General features: G+C 39.5%; 3 protein-coding genes across 18 annotated transcripts in view; 1 reads left to right on the top strand and 2 right to left on the bottom strand.

Annotated features, from left to right (window-relative positions):
• The window catches only part of UCHL5 (ubiquitin C-terminal hydrolase L5), a 36,965-nt gene extending 30,415 nt beyond the window's left edge, over positions 1-6,550 (bottom strand). For 11 of the 14 annotated variants that reach the window (XR_001889093.1, XR_001889091.1, XR_001889092.1 and 8 more), the window contains exons 1-3: positions 6,101-6,550; positions 5,652-5,982; positions 663-726 (exon numbers count right to left, since the gene is read on the bottom strand). Coding sequence is in view for 11 of the 14 variants with exons in the window: in XM_017891588.1 (XP_017747077.1) it covers positions 663-726; positions 5,652-5,982; positions 6,101-6,475 (770 nt within the window). In the remaining 3 variants the exon portion in view is untranslated. The remainder of the gene's footprint in view (positions 1-662; positions 727-5,651; positions 5,983-6,100) is intronic. The other 3 variants (XM_017891592.1, XM_017891593.1, XM_017891591.1) reach the window with 1 other exon arrangement.
• Positions 5,889-17,065, top strand: part of RO60 (Ro60, Y RNA binding protein) — a 23,994-nt gene continuing 12,817 nt past the window's right edge. The window contains exons 1-3 of one of the 3 annotated variants that reach the window (XM_017891580.1): positions 5,941-6,020; positions 6,351-6,695; positions 15,220-15,828. In XM_017891580.1, coding sequence (XP_017747069.1) covers positions 15,249-15,828 — 580 coding nt within the window. In that variant the 5' untranslated portion in view covers positions 5,941-6,020; positions 6,351-6,695; positions 15,220-15,248. Of the gene's footprint in view, positions 6,245-6,350; positions 6,696-15,219; positions 15,829-17,065 lie in introns of all 3 variants that reach the window. The other 2 variants (XM_017891579.1, XM_017891581.1) reach the window with 2 other exon arrangements.
• The window catches only part of GLRX2 (glutaredoxin 2), a 37,318-nt gene continuing 33,421 nt past the window's right edge, over positions 13,169-17,065 (bottom strand). Inside the window, exons 5-6 of the transcript XR_001889095.1 lie at positions 14,816-14,936; positions 13,169-13,446 (exon numbers count right to left, since the gene is read on the bottom strand). The gene's annotated coding sequence lies outside the window, so the exon portion shown is untranslated. The remainder of the gene's footprint in view (positions 13,447-14,815; positions 14,937-17,065) is intronic.

Raw genomic sequence — 17,065 nt, 5'->3', positions numbered from 1 at the left:
AAAAAAAAAAAAAAAAAAAAAAAAAAAGATTATTCCTTGACCCTATTCCAAGACTCCAAGTCTCCCAGCAGTGAAAATTCCTCTAGCCCTCCATTTGCAGACAAAGGGTCAATGTTTGAGGGCATGGTGGTTAGGGGTAAGGAGAAGTTAAGAGAGGTGATTCTGGTCAGAAAGATGGGGGAAGGATAAAAGCTGTTTCTGGCATCAACATTTGGAACTTTAAATATAACTTTCCCAAGAGGCAATGTGATAGTGTGTAGGCAAGTTCTGGATTATTATAAATATACATTATGTACTAAATATGCTTTAGTACACTGACCTATTGTTCTTGCTTTTTATGTTAAACGTGTTCCATGTTCTAACACTATTGATATATGACGGAATTTTGTTAAAAAAAAAAAAAAAAAATTCAGCCAACCAGTACTTTGTGGATATGGAACTACAGAGACTTAGGTTTGACTCCCTTGCAAGTTACCTATCAGCCTCAGGTTCTTGGTTATAAAAAGAGAATAATAATATCTATCTCACAGGATTGAACAGACTTAAAGGACATAACTTATTAAACCTAGAGTAATTCAAGTAAAATAAACAAACAAATCTGAATATCCTTTAAGTTTGCTAAAGAAGATACATATTATTAACACAACTAAAATTATACTTACTTTAATTTTTCAAAATTCTCAGGCTCTAAACTCCATATTTCTTCTACTTGGGCTCCTCGGCAACCTGAAATAATAAATTATTCTCTTCAGTAAACAGAATAATTCATTTTTTCCTTCAACATGAAATAAAATATTAACTAAAGGAAATGCAAGACATGACAAAACAAAATGGTAAAACCAATAAAGCTCACAGCCAAATCTCATTACTTCCTTTAATATATCCCAATTATTTATAGTGGGAGTATATTTATAATTTAAAAAATTTCAAGAGTTTATTTTCATTGCATTACCACTCTATGACGGTTCCTTCTCTCTCTCTCAATCTCTGGCTCCTCTATCCACTCTTTTCACTCAACTGTTCCATTTCTCCAGCTCTGTCTTTAGCCCTGTATTATTATTATTTTTTTCTTACTGTATACTTTTTTTTCTGGGAAAGTAAATAACTACCACTTAAGAGTAACTGTCAAATATTTCAAATACATCTTTAGTTCTGATCCTTATCCTGAATTCCAACTGTATATTTTCAACTACTTCAGAGTCACGTCTCCTCCTCCCCTCCCAAATGTCTTTCTAGGACAGCAGTTCTCAACTAGGGTGATTTTGCTCCCCAGGGAACATTTGGCAATGATAGGCCTTTTTTTTTTTTTAAATTGTCATTATTTTCACTGGTGGGGGGGGGGGGGTAGGGGACATGCTACTAGCATCTATTTGGTAGAGGCCAGGGATGCTGATAGATATCCTGCATTGCACAGGACAACCCCTGACAACAAAGGAATACCTGGCCCAAAATATCAACAGTGCCAAGGTTCAGAATCTGCTCTAGCATATGGTAGTAATAGTGTAGTGGTTAAGAGTTTGGCCTCCAAACTGCCAGAGTTTGAATCCTGGCTCCTACATTTACTAGGAATATAGCCATTTAACCTCTCCATTCCTCACCCTCATAGAGTTGTTTGGAGGAATTAATGAGATAATGTAGAAGATAAATTTAATTCAGTGCCCAGCACACTTTAAGGGTCCACTAACTATTAGCCAGTATTATTATCACAATACAAAAAACAACCATATTTACCAAAGTTTTCTATGTCCTCTACATAAAGTGCTTTAAATGTCTTTTCTCTAATCTCTGCAAGGTAAGAATTTAATGCGAGAGGCTTTGGATATAAATCAGTTTGTCTATATTCATTCACTATAGCTAGTGTGTGCCAGAAAACTAACTAAAACCCACATCAGGTTTCAAAGTCTGGGTGCTTTCTAATTTTTCAGATTATTTTCAAGTAAAAGCTAGAGAAGCCTTTAGACTCCTGCAAAAAACAGTGATTACAAAAGAAAAAAAAAGTTGGGTAAACTAACAATGTTACTGGGCATTCATGCCATTCTGTGCCTCAGTTTGCTCTATTCAGCAAATATCTATGAAGTGCCCATTCTGGTATTAAAGATATATGTATAAAGAGAGTTACTACATGGTTTGTGGTAGAGGAGAACCAGAAAAAAATCTGAATATCTAGCAACAGATTAAGAATAATAGACATTCACACATATCAAATTAGATAAAAACCTTATAAATGTAAACCTATGTTTCTATCAGTGTCAAGAAGGGCATGGAAGGATGTTAATGCAACTGTTAACACTGGTTACTTCTATTGGAAATAAAAAAACAGGCCAAACATTAAACCATTCTACATCATACCACAACAACAAAAAAAGTACACTGAATAAAAGTGCCTCAAAGCCTTCTGCACAGGTAGAATTTCAAGTAGCGACACTGCTTAAAGAATTTACCAGTGAATCCACCTTGGCTAGAATTTCTTTGTGGGAAAATTTTAAACTACGATTTCCATTTCTTTAATAAATACAGGGCATACACTAGTTATCTATTTCTTAAGTGAACATTGGCAATTTGTGTCTTTAAAGGAATTTGTACATTTCATCTAAATTGTCAAATTTATTGGCATAAAATTGTTCATAATATTATTTTTAGTATCTGTAGCATCTGTAGTGATGTCACCTCTCTCATTCCTACACTGAAATACAGGAACATTTCTTTTTTCTGATCAGTCTGGCTACAGTGATTCTATTGATCTTCCCCAAAAAACAGCTCTTAGTTTCATGTATTTTCTCCATTTTTTTCCTCTTTTCTGTTCCACTAATTTCAACTGCGATCTTTATTATTTCCTTACTTTATCATCTGCTTACTTTGGGTTTAGTGTGCTCTCGTCTTCTACTTTCTTATAATAAAATGAAAGCTGGGGTCATTGGTTTGTTGTAAGAAAAATGAATCCAGTCCCCATCACTCTATCTTGACTGTAACCAAATGTTTATAGCTTCTGTTTTTATTAACAGACCATCACAGTTTGTTTTGGCACACATTTGTTATTATGTATGGACCATACCAATTAAAAGTACAGTTCTGCTCCACCAGTTTCTTAATTTAAAGATACTACATTCCACCAAACTCTGTATTTACATACTTACTGCATCTACAATTCATTTCCCTTTCAATGATGGAACTTTTGAAATGAATTTATGACAGCATTCACAATACAGATATTTCATTTTTGAAAGAATCAATAGCCAAAAGCTTTTTTAAATGTATAAATTGAGTGAAAAAAATGAAAATGATGGAAATAATTGGAATAAATTGATTTTCTCTTTGAAGCATCCGATGGTGACATAAAACTACCATCATTTAACTTTTTGCAGGTTCTTCTGCTAATGAAGCCAATTTATTAATAGCTACTGCTTTTTCATATGTGCATGTACAGAAGATGATTTTATATATCATTCTTTTGTGCATGATCTCCAATTTTTCTGCACATATGAAATTGAAGGAGTAAACAAACTTACCTAGTACAACATTTCTGAAAGTTAACTTTAACATATTGTTAAGGTTTTGAGGGTGAAATATATTGCTAAATCTGCAGACATGTCAAACTCAGTGTCTGTCCAAATCTGAATCCATTTTCTTGTCCATCAAGCCTGCTTTTCACTTGTAATTGCGTTTCACCAGCCTAGAAACCAGGGAGTTATTTTTGCCTCTTTTTTCCCCAACGTCTAGTAAGCAGTCCTTTTGATTTTTTTTCTCTCATGTAGGAGTAATATACTACCACTCAACCTCTACTGTAAGGTTGGCAGCCCTGAGAACTCCTTTTTTAATTTAGCATGTTATGGATGTATTTCTGCTCCCAAAGGAATGAAGAGCAGACATTTCCACATGCAACTGCTGATTTAAATATAGCAAACTTATTGAATCTAACTCCTCCTTCCTAACCCACTAGTTTAGCCAGTCATCTCGGACTCCAACCATTTTAAGAGATGTCTAGCTTCCCTCACTTTATTCCAACCTGCCCTGCACACTTACAAGCACAATAAACCTTAATTATGAATGTCATTTCAGCATTAAAATATATTTGATAGGTAAATCCCCAGTCACTACAGGGTAATTCCAACTATACAACATGAGATACAATCTGGCCTCGGTTTATCTTTTCAGTTTCAGATCCAAATAAATATTCCTCCAGTCTGTTACATTATGTTCTAGTCACTTTGCTAGCTGTTCGCTAAGCATATACTTTAACATCACTACTGTTTATGTTTTTCCTTCTGCCTGTGCTCCTCCACGACCTGTGTACTTATAACATTTTGTACATACTCTAATATAGCAATTAACACACCATATTATAGTCTGACTATCAATTCTTCAAAACAGCAGTTATGGTTTATTCACATGGAAATTATCCAATCCTTGGCTGGGAGCAGAGGCTCACGCCTGTAATCCCAGCAGTTTGGGAGGCCGAGTTGGGTGGATCACGAGGTCAGGAGCTCGAGACCAGCGTGGCCAGCATGGTGAAACCCTGTCTCTACTAAAAATAGAAAAAAATTACCCGGCCTGGTGGCGCGTGCCTGTAATCCCAGCTACTCGGGAGGCTGAGGTAGAAAAATCGCTTGACCCCGAGAGATGGAGTTTGCAGTGAGCCAAGATCGCGCCACTGCACTCCAGCCTGGGCGACAGAGTGAGATTCTGTCTCAAAAAAAAAAAAAAAAAGAAAAGAAAAGAAAATTTCCCAATCCTTACCACTGTGCCTGAGATACAGATGAACAACATATGCTTGATAAATGACATTCCAAATATTAAGCTATGTACAATAGGCAATATCTACATCAACGTTTGCTATCCCGCGTGAAAGTTTTAACATCGTAGAATCAGTAATACTTGGGAAATGTAACAGATAAAAACGTACTGTCCAAAGAGACTAAGAAGATAAATAGGGAGGGATAAAAAGTCAAATGTGCTGATTATTTAGGACGGAAAGCATTAAACACAGCCAGAGAGAAACTGTGAGGAAAGCATGTGGCCTCTAGTCTAGAACACTAGCTCAAGAAAACTCACTTCACCGGAAGCCAGAAATGAGCAGAGAGCGGAACCAGTGAAGTGGCCTTTCAGGCCCACGCAGTCGGCGTGTGTGGACGTCCCGAAGAGCTATTCACACATTCAGGGCGTTCTGCTTTGAGTAACCAGAATCTCGAGTTCCTGGGCGGCCTAGGCCGCAGACACCTCACCCTTGAGAAGGCACACCCTAGGGTAGCTTCTGCAGGACTAATGGCCTGAGCAATGCACTTGACCACACCAGCCCGGGATAAGGTGCGCGCCGCAGAGAAGGGGCAGTGGAAACGACAGTATGTGCTTTAAGAGCTTGGGGAGGGAGGGTCCTCAAGTCAATTACAGGATTTGGGTGCCAGGTCCTGAGGATGAGGATATAGCAGGCACAAGACAGACACGATCCTTGCCCTCGTGGTGTGGCTCTTCAAATTACTGTGGAAACGACTGTCTCGAGCTGAGGGCAGAAAACCTACATTTCCCCCACCCGGACTCCAGGTTCCTGAAGTCACCTCTCCAGATGCGAGGCGGCGGTGGCCGCAGGGAACCACTCCATGCCCAGCTTGGGCCTCCTCCCATGACCCCAGGCCCAGGACGGTCCCCTTGGTTCTCACCGAATCCTTTAATGAGCTCGGTGAAGACCCCGGGGTCGCTTTCCATGAGGCACCACTCCCCAGCATTGCCCGTCATGGCCCCGGCCACACACCGCCCCGATCCACCTCTCGCTCTTGGCCGCCCCCCGCACCAGCTGCGGCCAGCCACAGATCTCAGCAAACCCGCCGCCGAGCTCGTCCACCACACGTCACCCCGCCTACTTCCCGACAGCCTCCGGGCGCCGTCACCTGCAGCGCGACGGAGCGCGCGAGGACGCTCTAGCCACCCTAGAGACATCGAAACTCTTCCCAGGCCTTGCAGCACCCGTAGCGGATTCGGAAGGGCTGGGGCCTGAGAAGAAAGGGCGGAGATTCAGAGCGCCGCAGGAGGTAACATCCGGGATCCTCGCCCCACTGGGGCGGAGGCGGGGCAAAAGAAGAGGGGCGGGACTCGTTCCCGGGAACCGAACCTGGAATTCCCCGGCGGCAGTGGGGCGGTTGCTGTCGCTGTCGCTGCCTATCGGTCTGCCGTCTCTTGTCGTTTCCCAGCGCTGCGCAGGACTTCTCCTGGCGGCGCTGCGGGTCCAGGTGGGGGGGTCGGCTGCCAGGCACAGGTGAGGACATTGCGGGAAGCCGGCTGGGAGCCTTTTGTGCTGTGTGAGCGGCCCCAGGGACGCGCAAAGTCTGACCAGTCCTCCATGTCTCTCACCCGCATCCCAGGGGCTGAGGCTGGGCAAACGCCGCGCAACTATCGCTCTTCCCCGCCTCGCTTCCGCGCCTGCCCACCCTGGGAAACGGAACCAGCATCGCGGTAGGGACATCCTCGCTAGGCCTGGCCGGACCATTCCTGAGGGTGGGCCCTTTCCGAAGCCGGACCGCTCCTGCTTGTCGGCATCGCTCCCCGCAGGCCGACGTCGAGAGGGCCTGCTTTACTCCTCCTCTTTCTCCTCCTCCCGCGGCTTCTGCGCGGAGAGGCGTCGCCCGGGATCTGGGTTTTGGAAGAAGGATCTTTGTGGGAAGACAAGGCGAATTTATCACAGAGGGAATACGAGGGAGAGGAGAAAGGTCTGTCCTACAATCCATGGGGCTGCTAGACTGGTGGAAGGGGATGCGATGCATCAAGGGAAAATTAGGTTGAAAACAAATGTCGTGTATTAATCTAAAAACATTTGGAATGATTCTAAAACTGGATGATGAGTTAAAACCCAACATTTACTAAATTGCCCTCATTCAACAGGCTTTCACAGAGTACTATAGTGTTAAGATTGACGTTTTTAAGAGTGTATTTGTTAAAGGCTTTAAGTGTATATTTACTCCTTAAAAGCTGCATATTCCAAGAAAGACTTTTGGCTTCCAGAAAAAAAAAAAAAAAAAAAGTTTTAGTGGATAAAACTCTGACTCCTTCCTTCTCAAATAGGTGACCTGTGCCCTGGAGTTAGGGAGTCTTGTGCTACGGATGAAGCCTCGAAATAAACATGGGTAATTTTATGAGGGAAGCAACAGAGCAGCTTTTTGTGTGAAAGAAGTCTGAGTACGTTATGGGGTAGAAGCCAAAATTTGTATGAAGTCATTGTTTAAAAAATTTTTTTAGGCGGGCGCGGTGGCTCAAGCCTGTAATCCAGCACTTTGGAGGCCGAGACGGGCAGGATCACGAGGTCAGGAGATCGAGACCGATCCTGGCTAACACAGTGAAACCCCGTCTCTACTAATAAATACAAAAACTAGCCGGGCGAGGTGGCGGGCGCCTGTGGTCCCCAGCTACTCGGGAGGCTGAGTGGGAGAATGGCGCAAACCCGGGAGGCGGAGCTTGCAGTGAGCTGAGATCCCGGCACTGGCAACTCCAGTTCCTGGGCGACAGAGCGGACTCGTCTCAAAAACAAAAAAAAAAAAAAAAAAAAAAAAAAAAAAAATTTTTTTTTGTAACTTTCTTGAAGTTTTCTCCGGAAACCTCTGCCCTCAACTTGGAGAGTGGGGGGATTCTGTTCAGTGTATTTCCTTGAGATACTTAGTTGGAAAGGTTTAAGAGGCACAAGAGTCCAGAATGATTGGCATCAGAGCCCAAAGTAGTTTGTGGTATTTTTTTAAATCTGTAATATTGCTATGAACTTGAAACTGTTTTCTGTGCAGAATGCATCAAAACTAAAATTTATTTGATACCCAACTTAATTACCATGACCTATTGCAGACCAAACTGAACATTTAGCCTTTGGCACAATCTAGAAGTAAGCAGAGGAGGGGGTTAAAATGTCTTTCATTATGTTAACATTTGATCCTGAGAGTTTCCATAAAAAGCCAGATTTCTGGATCTTTGAGAAAAATGAGATCTGGCAACTACTAGTTCCATACCACGTGGCAACCGGTTGGCAGCTCCCCTCAGACTAGCATGCTGTCATTTTTGCCACAGTTCCTTCCTCATCAGTTTTTATAGCATCACATTGATCAGTGGATTCAAATACCTGTATCATGGGTAAGCAAACCTCTATCATGGGCCCATTTTTGTAGTATTGTTTCTTTACATTTGTCGTGCACTCTCATAGATTGACAAATCTTTGACTTCGTTTAAAAAGGAATAATCTGCAAATGTCTTTGACTTCTTGAGATGAAAGGCAGCATTTTCAAATTATCAAGAGACTTTGGAAAGATGTTGAGATGTGTAAATTCAAGAAAAATGTAGGATTCCTTGGAAATAACGTATTAGTACTGATACAAGATACTGTACATGCTGTAGTTCTGATGATTGTGAAACAAGTGCTATTATATAATGTGTTATTAGCATGATTTTGCATTCTAAATTAAATTTTAAAAGTAGAGAAATGAACAATGCATAAAATATCCACAACCAATTTAAAATGTGGCCATGCTTGGCTGGGTGCGGTGGCTCACACCTGTAATCCCAGCACTTTGGGAGGCCCAGGCAGGCGGATCACGAGGTCAGGAGTTCAAGACCCGTCTGGCCAACATGGTGAAACCCCTTCTCTACTAAACATACAAAAAATTAGCCGGGCACAGTGGCAGGTGCCTGTAATCCCAGCTACTGGGAGGCTGAGACAGGAGAATCGCTTGAACTTGGAGGGCGGTGGTTACAGTGAGCCAAGATTACGCCACTGCACTCCAGCCTGGGCGACAGAGTGAGACTCCGTCTCAAAAAGAAAAAGAAAGACAAATGTGGCCATGCTTTTAATATTATAGTATTGTAATATTTAAGTTCTCAAGAATTTAATTTATAGAGATTTAATACAACATTAGTTGTATGGTGTGTTTTAAGAGCACTGGATAGATAGGTCAGGCCCATCCAGAGAATTAACTATATATTTTTTGTTGTTAATCTGGATTTACAACACTTGATTATCCAGGAATGGATTAACTGATGACCAGGTTCTGACCTCACTCACTGCCCAACTGCCTTCTAAACCACTGATAATGGAGCTTAAGCTTTGAGGCAGGAGATGATGGCAGTTGGAGAAAGAAGAAATTAAGTTGCTGTGTATGTCTGTGTGTATCTCAAATCGCTTTTAAAAGTCAAATATAAAAATTGTAGGGCTAAATATAATTTTCGTGTAATCAATTGTATTGGTGCTCTCCGTTATGATATAGATAATAGCAGGGTTATTTAAGTGCTTGTTCATTTAAATAACTTTCCAAATATATTTCGCCTGGCCAGTTTTTGTGTTTTTAATAATAGATTTTTAGAATATAATTCACATATCATGAAGTTTACCATTTTAAAGTATCTAGTGCATTGGTTTCTAGTATATTCACAGAGTTGTGCAGTCATCACCACTAATTTCAGAACATTTTCATCACCCAAAAAGAAATCTCCTACCCATTAGCAGTCACTTCCCAGTGTTTCTTCCCCATGGCCTCTGACAACCTTAGACTAATGTACTTATTTCTATGAATTTACCTACTCTGGAAAATTCATATAAATGGAATTGTAATACAATATGTGGCCTCTTGTGACTGGCTTCTTTCACTTGGCATAATGTTTTCAACGTTTGTTTACATTGTGTCATGTATCAGTACTTCATCCCTTTTTATTGTCTAATAATAGTCCATTGTGTGGATATACCATATTTTTTCATCCCTTCATCAGTCGATGGACATTTGGGTTGCTTCTACTTTTTGACTGTTATGAATAATGTTGATAAAAACATCTGTGTACAACTTTTGGTATAGATACATGTATTCATTTTTCTTAGGTGTGTGGTGGAATTCCTGGGTCATATGCTAACTATATTTAACCTTTTGAGAAACTGCCAGACTGTTTCCCAAAGTGGCTGTGTTATTTTACATTCCCACCAGCAGTATATGAGCGTTTCATTTTCTCTAAATCCTCACCAACACTTAATATTATTGTTTTGATTATAGCCATCCTAGTGGATGTGAAGTGGTATCTTATTGTGGTCTTGATTTGCATTTCCCTGATAACTAATGACGTTTATCATCTTTTTATGTGTTTACTGGCCATTGGATAATCTTCTTTGGAAAAACACCTTTTCAGATTCTTTACCCGTTTGTGTGTCTTTGGAGTAATATTCACATCTTTTGCCTATTTTTACTTGGGTTATTTATCATTTTATTAAGTTGTAAGTGTTCTTAGTATATTCTAGATACAAGTCCCTTATCGTATGTATGATTTGCAAATATTTTCTCTATTCTTGGATTGTCTTTTCACTTTCTTGATGGTGTCCTTGGAAATACAAGTTTTAAATTTTTATAAAGTCCAGTTTATTTTTTTATTTTGTCACTTTTGCCTTTGGTGTCTACGTTCCAACACTAATTCTGTAACACCAGCTGGGTGTCCCCCACTTCCGTTTAGTTCTGACACTAGCTACCCAGGGTTGGCATCAGATTCCTCAAATTAAAGGACAAGGTCCCCACTAAGAATGCCGTTAATTTGGACGCCAGCTGTAAATGGGGTCCCCAGGCTACTCACACTTCTGCCCTGTGCATTACAATTTCAAGACTCCCCATAATCCCCTCAAGGCTGATAATTCGCTAGAATGAGTCACATAACTCACTGAAAGTGCTTTACTTGCAATTACAGTTTTATTATAAGAGATACAACTCAGGAACAGCCAAACAGGAAGTAGACACATATGGCAAGGTTTGGGGCAAGGAAAGGATGCAGAACTTCCATGCCATCCTTGTGAAATGTGGGCACATCACTTTCCCAGCACATCAGTTTTTGTTCACCAAGGATGCTCCACTGAGTATTGATGAACAGAGTTTTTATGAGGTTTTGTCACATGGGCATGATTGATTAAATCATTAGCTGCGTAACTGAATTCGATCTCAAGTCCTCTTCCTTTCCTAGAAGGTTAGCCTGACCAGTTTATTCCTCTAAACATATAGTTGGTCTTTCTAGTGACTAGCCCCCATCCTGAAGCTACCTAGGGGCCCATGTTGCCTCATTAATGTAACAAAGACACTCCTGTTTCTCAGGAAATACCAAGGGTTTTTGAAACTTTCTGCTGGGTATTATGTACAAAGACCAGATACTCTCTCTTATAAGATGCCACAGTATCCTATCACTTTGCCAAATTTTGAGTTTATTTGTGTATCACACTCAGTGACAAGGAGAGTAGCTTGAGACATGTTATTCTCTTTTCTGTCTTTAAAAATATGAATATGACTCTGGTAAATTTATACAATAAAGTAGAAAGGTGTCCTGGCTGCTAATGTTATCTGTTCCACTGTTTTATGTTGCACTCTGGAAAGTACAGTCGCAGAAGCATAGGAAAAGCTAAGCATTTTCTGCTGCAAAAAAACTGAAAGGGTATGTCCTCAGGGTTGTCATTTATATCATAATATGCAAAAGAAAGAGTCTGTGAATAAATAACTTGATTTCTTCTAATAGGGATTATAAGGATTACACTTAGAGATTACCTCTTAGACATCCTTTATAGATTTAGAAGTTCATTTTGCTGCTTGCTGTAGAAAAGTACTTGAATACCTTGTATTAAATATATTAGAAAAACAGAAATATTGTTCTAAGATGACATTTAGTACATACAGTACATTTATCATTCTGATTACAGAATTTATCTTAAAGACTTGTATTATATATTGCATTACACATATTGAGGCTTTTATTCTCAAAACGTGTTATGGGAAAGAGAAACCAATTGTGCATGATTATTTGGGAAATGACTCAGAAAGTCAACTTTAATGATATTTGGCTTTAAGTATGTATTACTAATTACATAAAAGCAATACAAAAGAGGAGACAAAAATGGTAAGATTTGGTTTCTACTCTCAAGGGAACCAATAATGTAGCTACATGTGGTCACAATGAATAACACAAAGAAAAGAATTTGAAGGGAGAGGGAATTTTGAGGTTTGGTTTGGGACCTTTTAAATCCCACCAGTTGGTCCTTGGTACAGGAAAGCAGGTGTAGTAGAATTATCTGATATTAGATGTCATTTCAGTGTTACTCATCTAACAAATATAACTAATAAGCAGAAATACACAGGTTGAAGTGCCACCAGAGACTGTTTTTATGAAAGCTAAGGGAGAGACTAGCAGAGTCTATGCAATGTGAAGATCAGAAAAACATAGTATTTTCTACTGGAATTGGCAATTAAGGTATCAGTCTTTGTGAAGCATGTTAGTCTTCTTAAAGTGTTTTGGATCAAAAGGTAGAGATAAAAGCCAAATTGAAAAGAGGATAATAATGAATAGGAGAAGAGGCATCCACTGCACCAGGAGTTTCAGCCTGTGCTGTATTCAGTAACTATAAATTTGTGCCTAATGACTAATATGATCATTACATCTCTGATACCACCTGAGACCCAGGCTTCCACTAACATAAGCAAATTTGTACTAGAATCTTAGTTGGAATATTGACACTAATATTCCCAACACAATTCAGATCACTGTACCCCTCAGTCACATTCACAATGTGAGGTTCTCCATTCTTCCATGCACTTATCCCCCTACACCACTATGTGTTCCCCTCTCTGAGACCCAGTCTTTCATTCCTCCCATCTCTACCAAATTTCTCCACATACTATTTGGCATTCTACATCTCCTGTCAGAGGGGAATGTCTTCAATTTCCTTATCCCTCACTCCCTCAAATCTATCTTTACCTATACTCTTTACCCTTAAAAGATAAAAGAAGTATCTCTTTTGCTGTTAGTAGGCCAGTCTCAACCTGGATGCTCTAAGCTCATTCTGTCTCATTTCTTTCAGGAATCTACTTCCTTCAGTTGTCCCCCTTCTCTACTGTATCTTCAGCTCTCCAAATTGAATCTTTCAATCTTAGCATCTTCCCGTTAAAAAAGGTAAAATATTTTTCCTCTAAGTCCCATCCTTTCTCTTACTTTCATTCATAGTTTTTGTGTCTACAAAAGAGTAGTCTAGCTGTGAAGTTTCCTCCTCACTGCATATCCTCCTGATCTTACTGTAATCAAGCTACTTCTTGTACCACTCTACTGCTTACTCTCACTAGTCACTCCTACTTGCTAAATCCAGTGATCATTTTCTAGCCTTTTATTTACTTTTCCTCTGACCATTTAAAATTACCAACCATTCACTCCTTTGAAGTTCTCTTCCTCGTGGTCCATTAGTTTTCTTCAACTCTGTGCACCTCCTTTTCTGTCTCTCTTTAAAAAGCCCTTCTCTCTCATTAGTTCTTAGTTGTTAATATTCACCAAGATTTTATCCTTAGCCTTCCTCATAATATATAAACATGGTCAAGTAAGGATGGTCTTCAAAACAAAACTTCTTTTACCTTGTGTTCCTCTTTAAGTTATGGCCATATCTGTCAACATGTCTGTATGGCTCTACAGGATGCTTAGACAGTTTCTTTTCTAGAATATAAAGACAGATCAGGATTTCAGAAACCTCTTCCTGGAGCGCCTTCCCTAAACTTTATCAGTTTTTTAGTTTGCCTTCTCTGCTCAAATCTTTCTGGATTATTTAGACAGTATTATTTTATACTCCCTTGCTCACTCATAATACTTTTCTACTACAGCACTTAATTACAGTTTGCATTGTGATTCTGTCTCCACAAATGAGTGTGATTTCCCTGCGATCAGGAGAACAATTTTTTTTTTCAGTTTCTTTAATGGCAGAGAAATTGCCTTCATGTCTTATACATAGTATCTATTCAGTAAATGCTGGTTGAGGTTTTTGCTGGTTGTGCTGTTTTGTTTGCCATGGACAGAAGCCCAGTGCACCGAAATAACATGACAGATTGAAGGACCTCAATAAACAGTGATACTGTACTAAGAATAGTGGTGGACTGATGATGAAGTGACAATTGTGGGTCCTCCACTAGAAGGATAAAGAGGGATATTGTTTCCAGATAGCTAGTTCTGGGAGTTTTAGAGCTAATGGAAGGAGTAGAGTGAGGGTAGTTACAGATGACATAAAACAATAAACCTAAAAATGGCTTAAACAGTAAGATACATTTATGACATAATAGGAAATGTATAAGCAGGGCAGTTTCAGGTAACCCAATATCAAGGACCTAGGTACTTTGTTTTTTTCTGTTCTGCCATCTTTATATATTGGTGTGCCATTTTAAGCTGGCTTATCTCAAAGTCTCAAGATGTTTGTTACCACTCCAGGCATGACTTGCAAATGAAAATGTCAGAAGGCAGAAAAGGGAACATTTCTTTTTTTTAAGAGCCTGAGCCCCCTTTTGAGAATGAAGAAAACCTCAAAAGTGTTCTCAGCTGATTTACCATGTCGTACTGGCCAGAGTCATGACACATGCCCAACTCCCTATACCAGTCATGCGGCAAGGAGAGCACCATGATTATTGGGCCTGGGTCGAGCAGCAGCAGCAGCATCACCTGAGAACTTGTGATAAGTATACATGCTTAGGCCTCACTGGAGACCTACTAAATTATAGAAGAAACTCGGGGCAGTGCCTGGGACGGCTGACCCAGCAATCTGTGTTTCAGTTAGTACTTCTAGTAATTTTGATGTACACTGAGTTTGAGACCACTGGCTTAGAGCAATAAAGATCCATCCCTTGGGGCTAGGGAAAGACCTAGCCTCCTTTGAAGGATATGAGGCCAACAAGAGGAGAAGGGGGAAGAATGAATGTTAGATCAGCAACCAAAAATGTTTACATAATTCTTCAGGGAGTACGATCTTTCTTAGTACCCGCTACTATTGCTGCCCTCCCTTCTTTTATTCTCTGTGTGGGCCTCAAGACGCCATACTGACCTGCCTGCTTAATCTCTGAAGCAGCACACTGTATCTCAAAAAGATGACTCCTCAGTTGCTTCTGATTATCACACCACTGTGGCTATAATCTTGTTTGTTTGCTGTGAAGGGCTTTTAGTTTCTTTAGGTTATAAAAATAGGAATATAAAACAAAACATTTTAAAACTTAAGATATTACCAGTAGTCATTTCAAAATATTCAGATATGGTTTTTTTCTTTCATTTTCTGCCTTTCCTGATTTTTCTTCAGGACATTTATATTGATTTTGTACTAAGGGAAACACTATCGAACTTAAAAGATATTGTTAAAAGAGTTAATAACATTTCAGTAAACCTACATTTTGTTTTCCTTTCTTAATTTTATTGTGCCCATCTAGTTGTAGTAACATTTTGCCTTTTTGATAGGTTTCCTAAAGACAAAAAAAAAAAAAAAAATGGAGGAATCCGTAAACCAAATGCAGCCATTGAATGAGAAGCAGATAGCCAATTCTCAGGATGGATATGTATGGCAAGTCACTGACATGAATCGACTACACCGGTTCTTATGTTTCGGTTCTGAAGGTGGGACTTATTATATCAAAGAACAGAAGTTGGGCCTTGAAAATGCTGAAGCTTTAATTAGATTGATTGAAGATGGCAGAGGATGTGAAGTGATACAAGAAATAAAGGCATTCAGTCAAGAAGGCAGAACCACAAAGCAAGAGCCTATGCTCTTTGCACTTGCCATTTGTTCCCAGTGCTCCGACATAAGCACAAAACAAGCAGCATTTAAAGCTGTTTCTGAAGTTTGCCGCATTCCTACCCATCTCTTTACTTTTATCCAGTTTAAGAAAGATCTGAAGGAAAGCATGAAATGTGGCATGTGGGGTCGTGCCCTCCGGAAGGCTATAGCGGACTGGTACAACGAGAAAGGTGGCATGGCCCTTGCTCTGGCAGTTACAAAATATAAACAGAGAAATGGCTGGTCTCACAAAGATCTATTAAGATTGTCACATCTTAAACCTTCCAGTGAAGGTAAGCATAAGATCTTCATTGGGAAGAAGGGTGGGTAAGGGATATCCAATAAATAGCAAATTTTTATTTGACATAAGACAAGTGTGTAATATTTTCTAGAAATAGCCTTTCATTCTCAAAACATGCATTAATTCAAATATGTTTAATGCCTTCCTGGGATTACACACCTACCACAGGCAATCCAGACATTAATAATCAAGAATCAAATGATGGGTTTATAGATTAATAATCTGAATCTTAAAGTGCCACTGTCCTAACTGGAATGCTCACCCCAGTGATTATGGACTGTGTAAGTAGCGTGGACAGATTAAAAGTTGCAATAATCCTTGGATATGGGTACGATCATTAGAAGGAACTGCTTTTGACTTCCAGCTTTGCCAGTTACTCAGCAGATATTCAAATTTGGTCTCAGTATAATCGTTTGTAAAACTTAGGTAACTGTACACAACTATTCCATAAGATCATGTATAGAAAACTGCTCTGTAACGAATGAAATGGTAAGTAGAAAAGTAAAAAAAAAAAAAGTTGCAATAAGCAAAACAGCTCCTTGCCAGTAGGTGGCAGATGGCCATGCTGTACCCACTTCTCTAGCCCATTCTTTTTTTTTCCTCCCCATCTTCCTAGGACATGTGTTCCTTGGAACCTAAAGGGATATACCTTATATAGTGCTGAACTTAACAATTCAGGAAGTTAATTGTTTTCAGGCAGTCAGTCAGGGGACCTGATAACTTGGAGCAGTTTTTCTGTATCTATGGAAAGAGACTTTTGAAAAGTTAGTTGACTCCATAATAATTACTAGTCCTTTTAAGGAAAGAAATAAGAAAAACTCTTGGGCAGGAGTAATTTGAAGTGTGAAGTTCCACAAAAATCAACATGTACAAAATTTGACTTTTTTTTTTTTTCCAACCGGAAGTGAAACTTGAAAAGACAGCCACTCAGAAGGGTGGGTTCACATTTCAGTTCTGTGGCCCTAGCCAAGTAACAAGCTGAGTTTCTGTACCTTCATCTAAAAAGGAGGGTAAGGAGAATAAGCTTACAATTATTGAGACTAAATGTCCCAGCACCTAACATATAGTAGAAGTATACTTTGGTTCTCTCTTTCTCCCTTCCACACATATCTTTATGTACAGAATCTCTTCAGTAATTCCTAACTTATCATTTTAATTATAAGTGGAATTTTTCAAATGAAATGTTTTTTGTATTTTATATATAAAAATATTTATTATATATATATTTT

The sequence above is a fragment of the Rhinopithecus bieti genome, unplaced genomic scaffold (genome assembly GCF_001698545.2).
Source record: "Rhinopithecus bieti isolate Rb0 unplaced genomic scaffold, ASM169854v2 scaffold_20206, whole genome shotgun sequence".
Classification (NCBI taxonomy): domain Eukaryota; kingdom Metazoa; phylum Chordata; class Mammalia; order Primates; family Cercopithecidae; genus Rhinopithecus; species Rhinopithecus bieti.
This window is presented reverse-complemented; position numbering and strand designations above follow the sequence as displayed.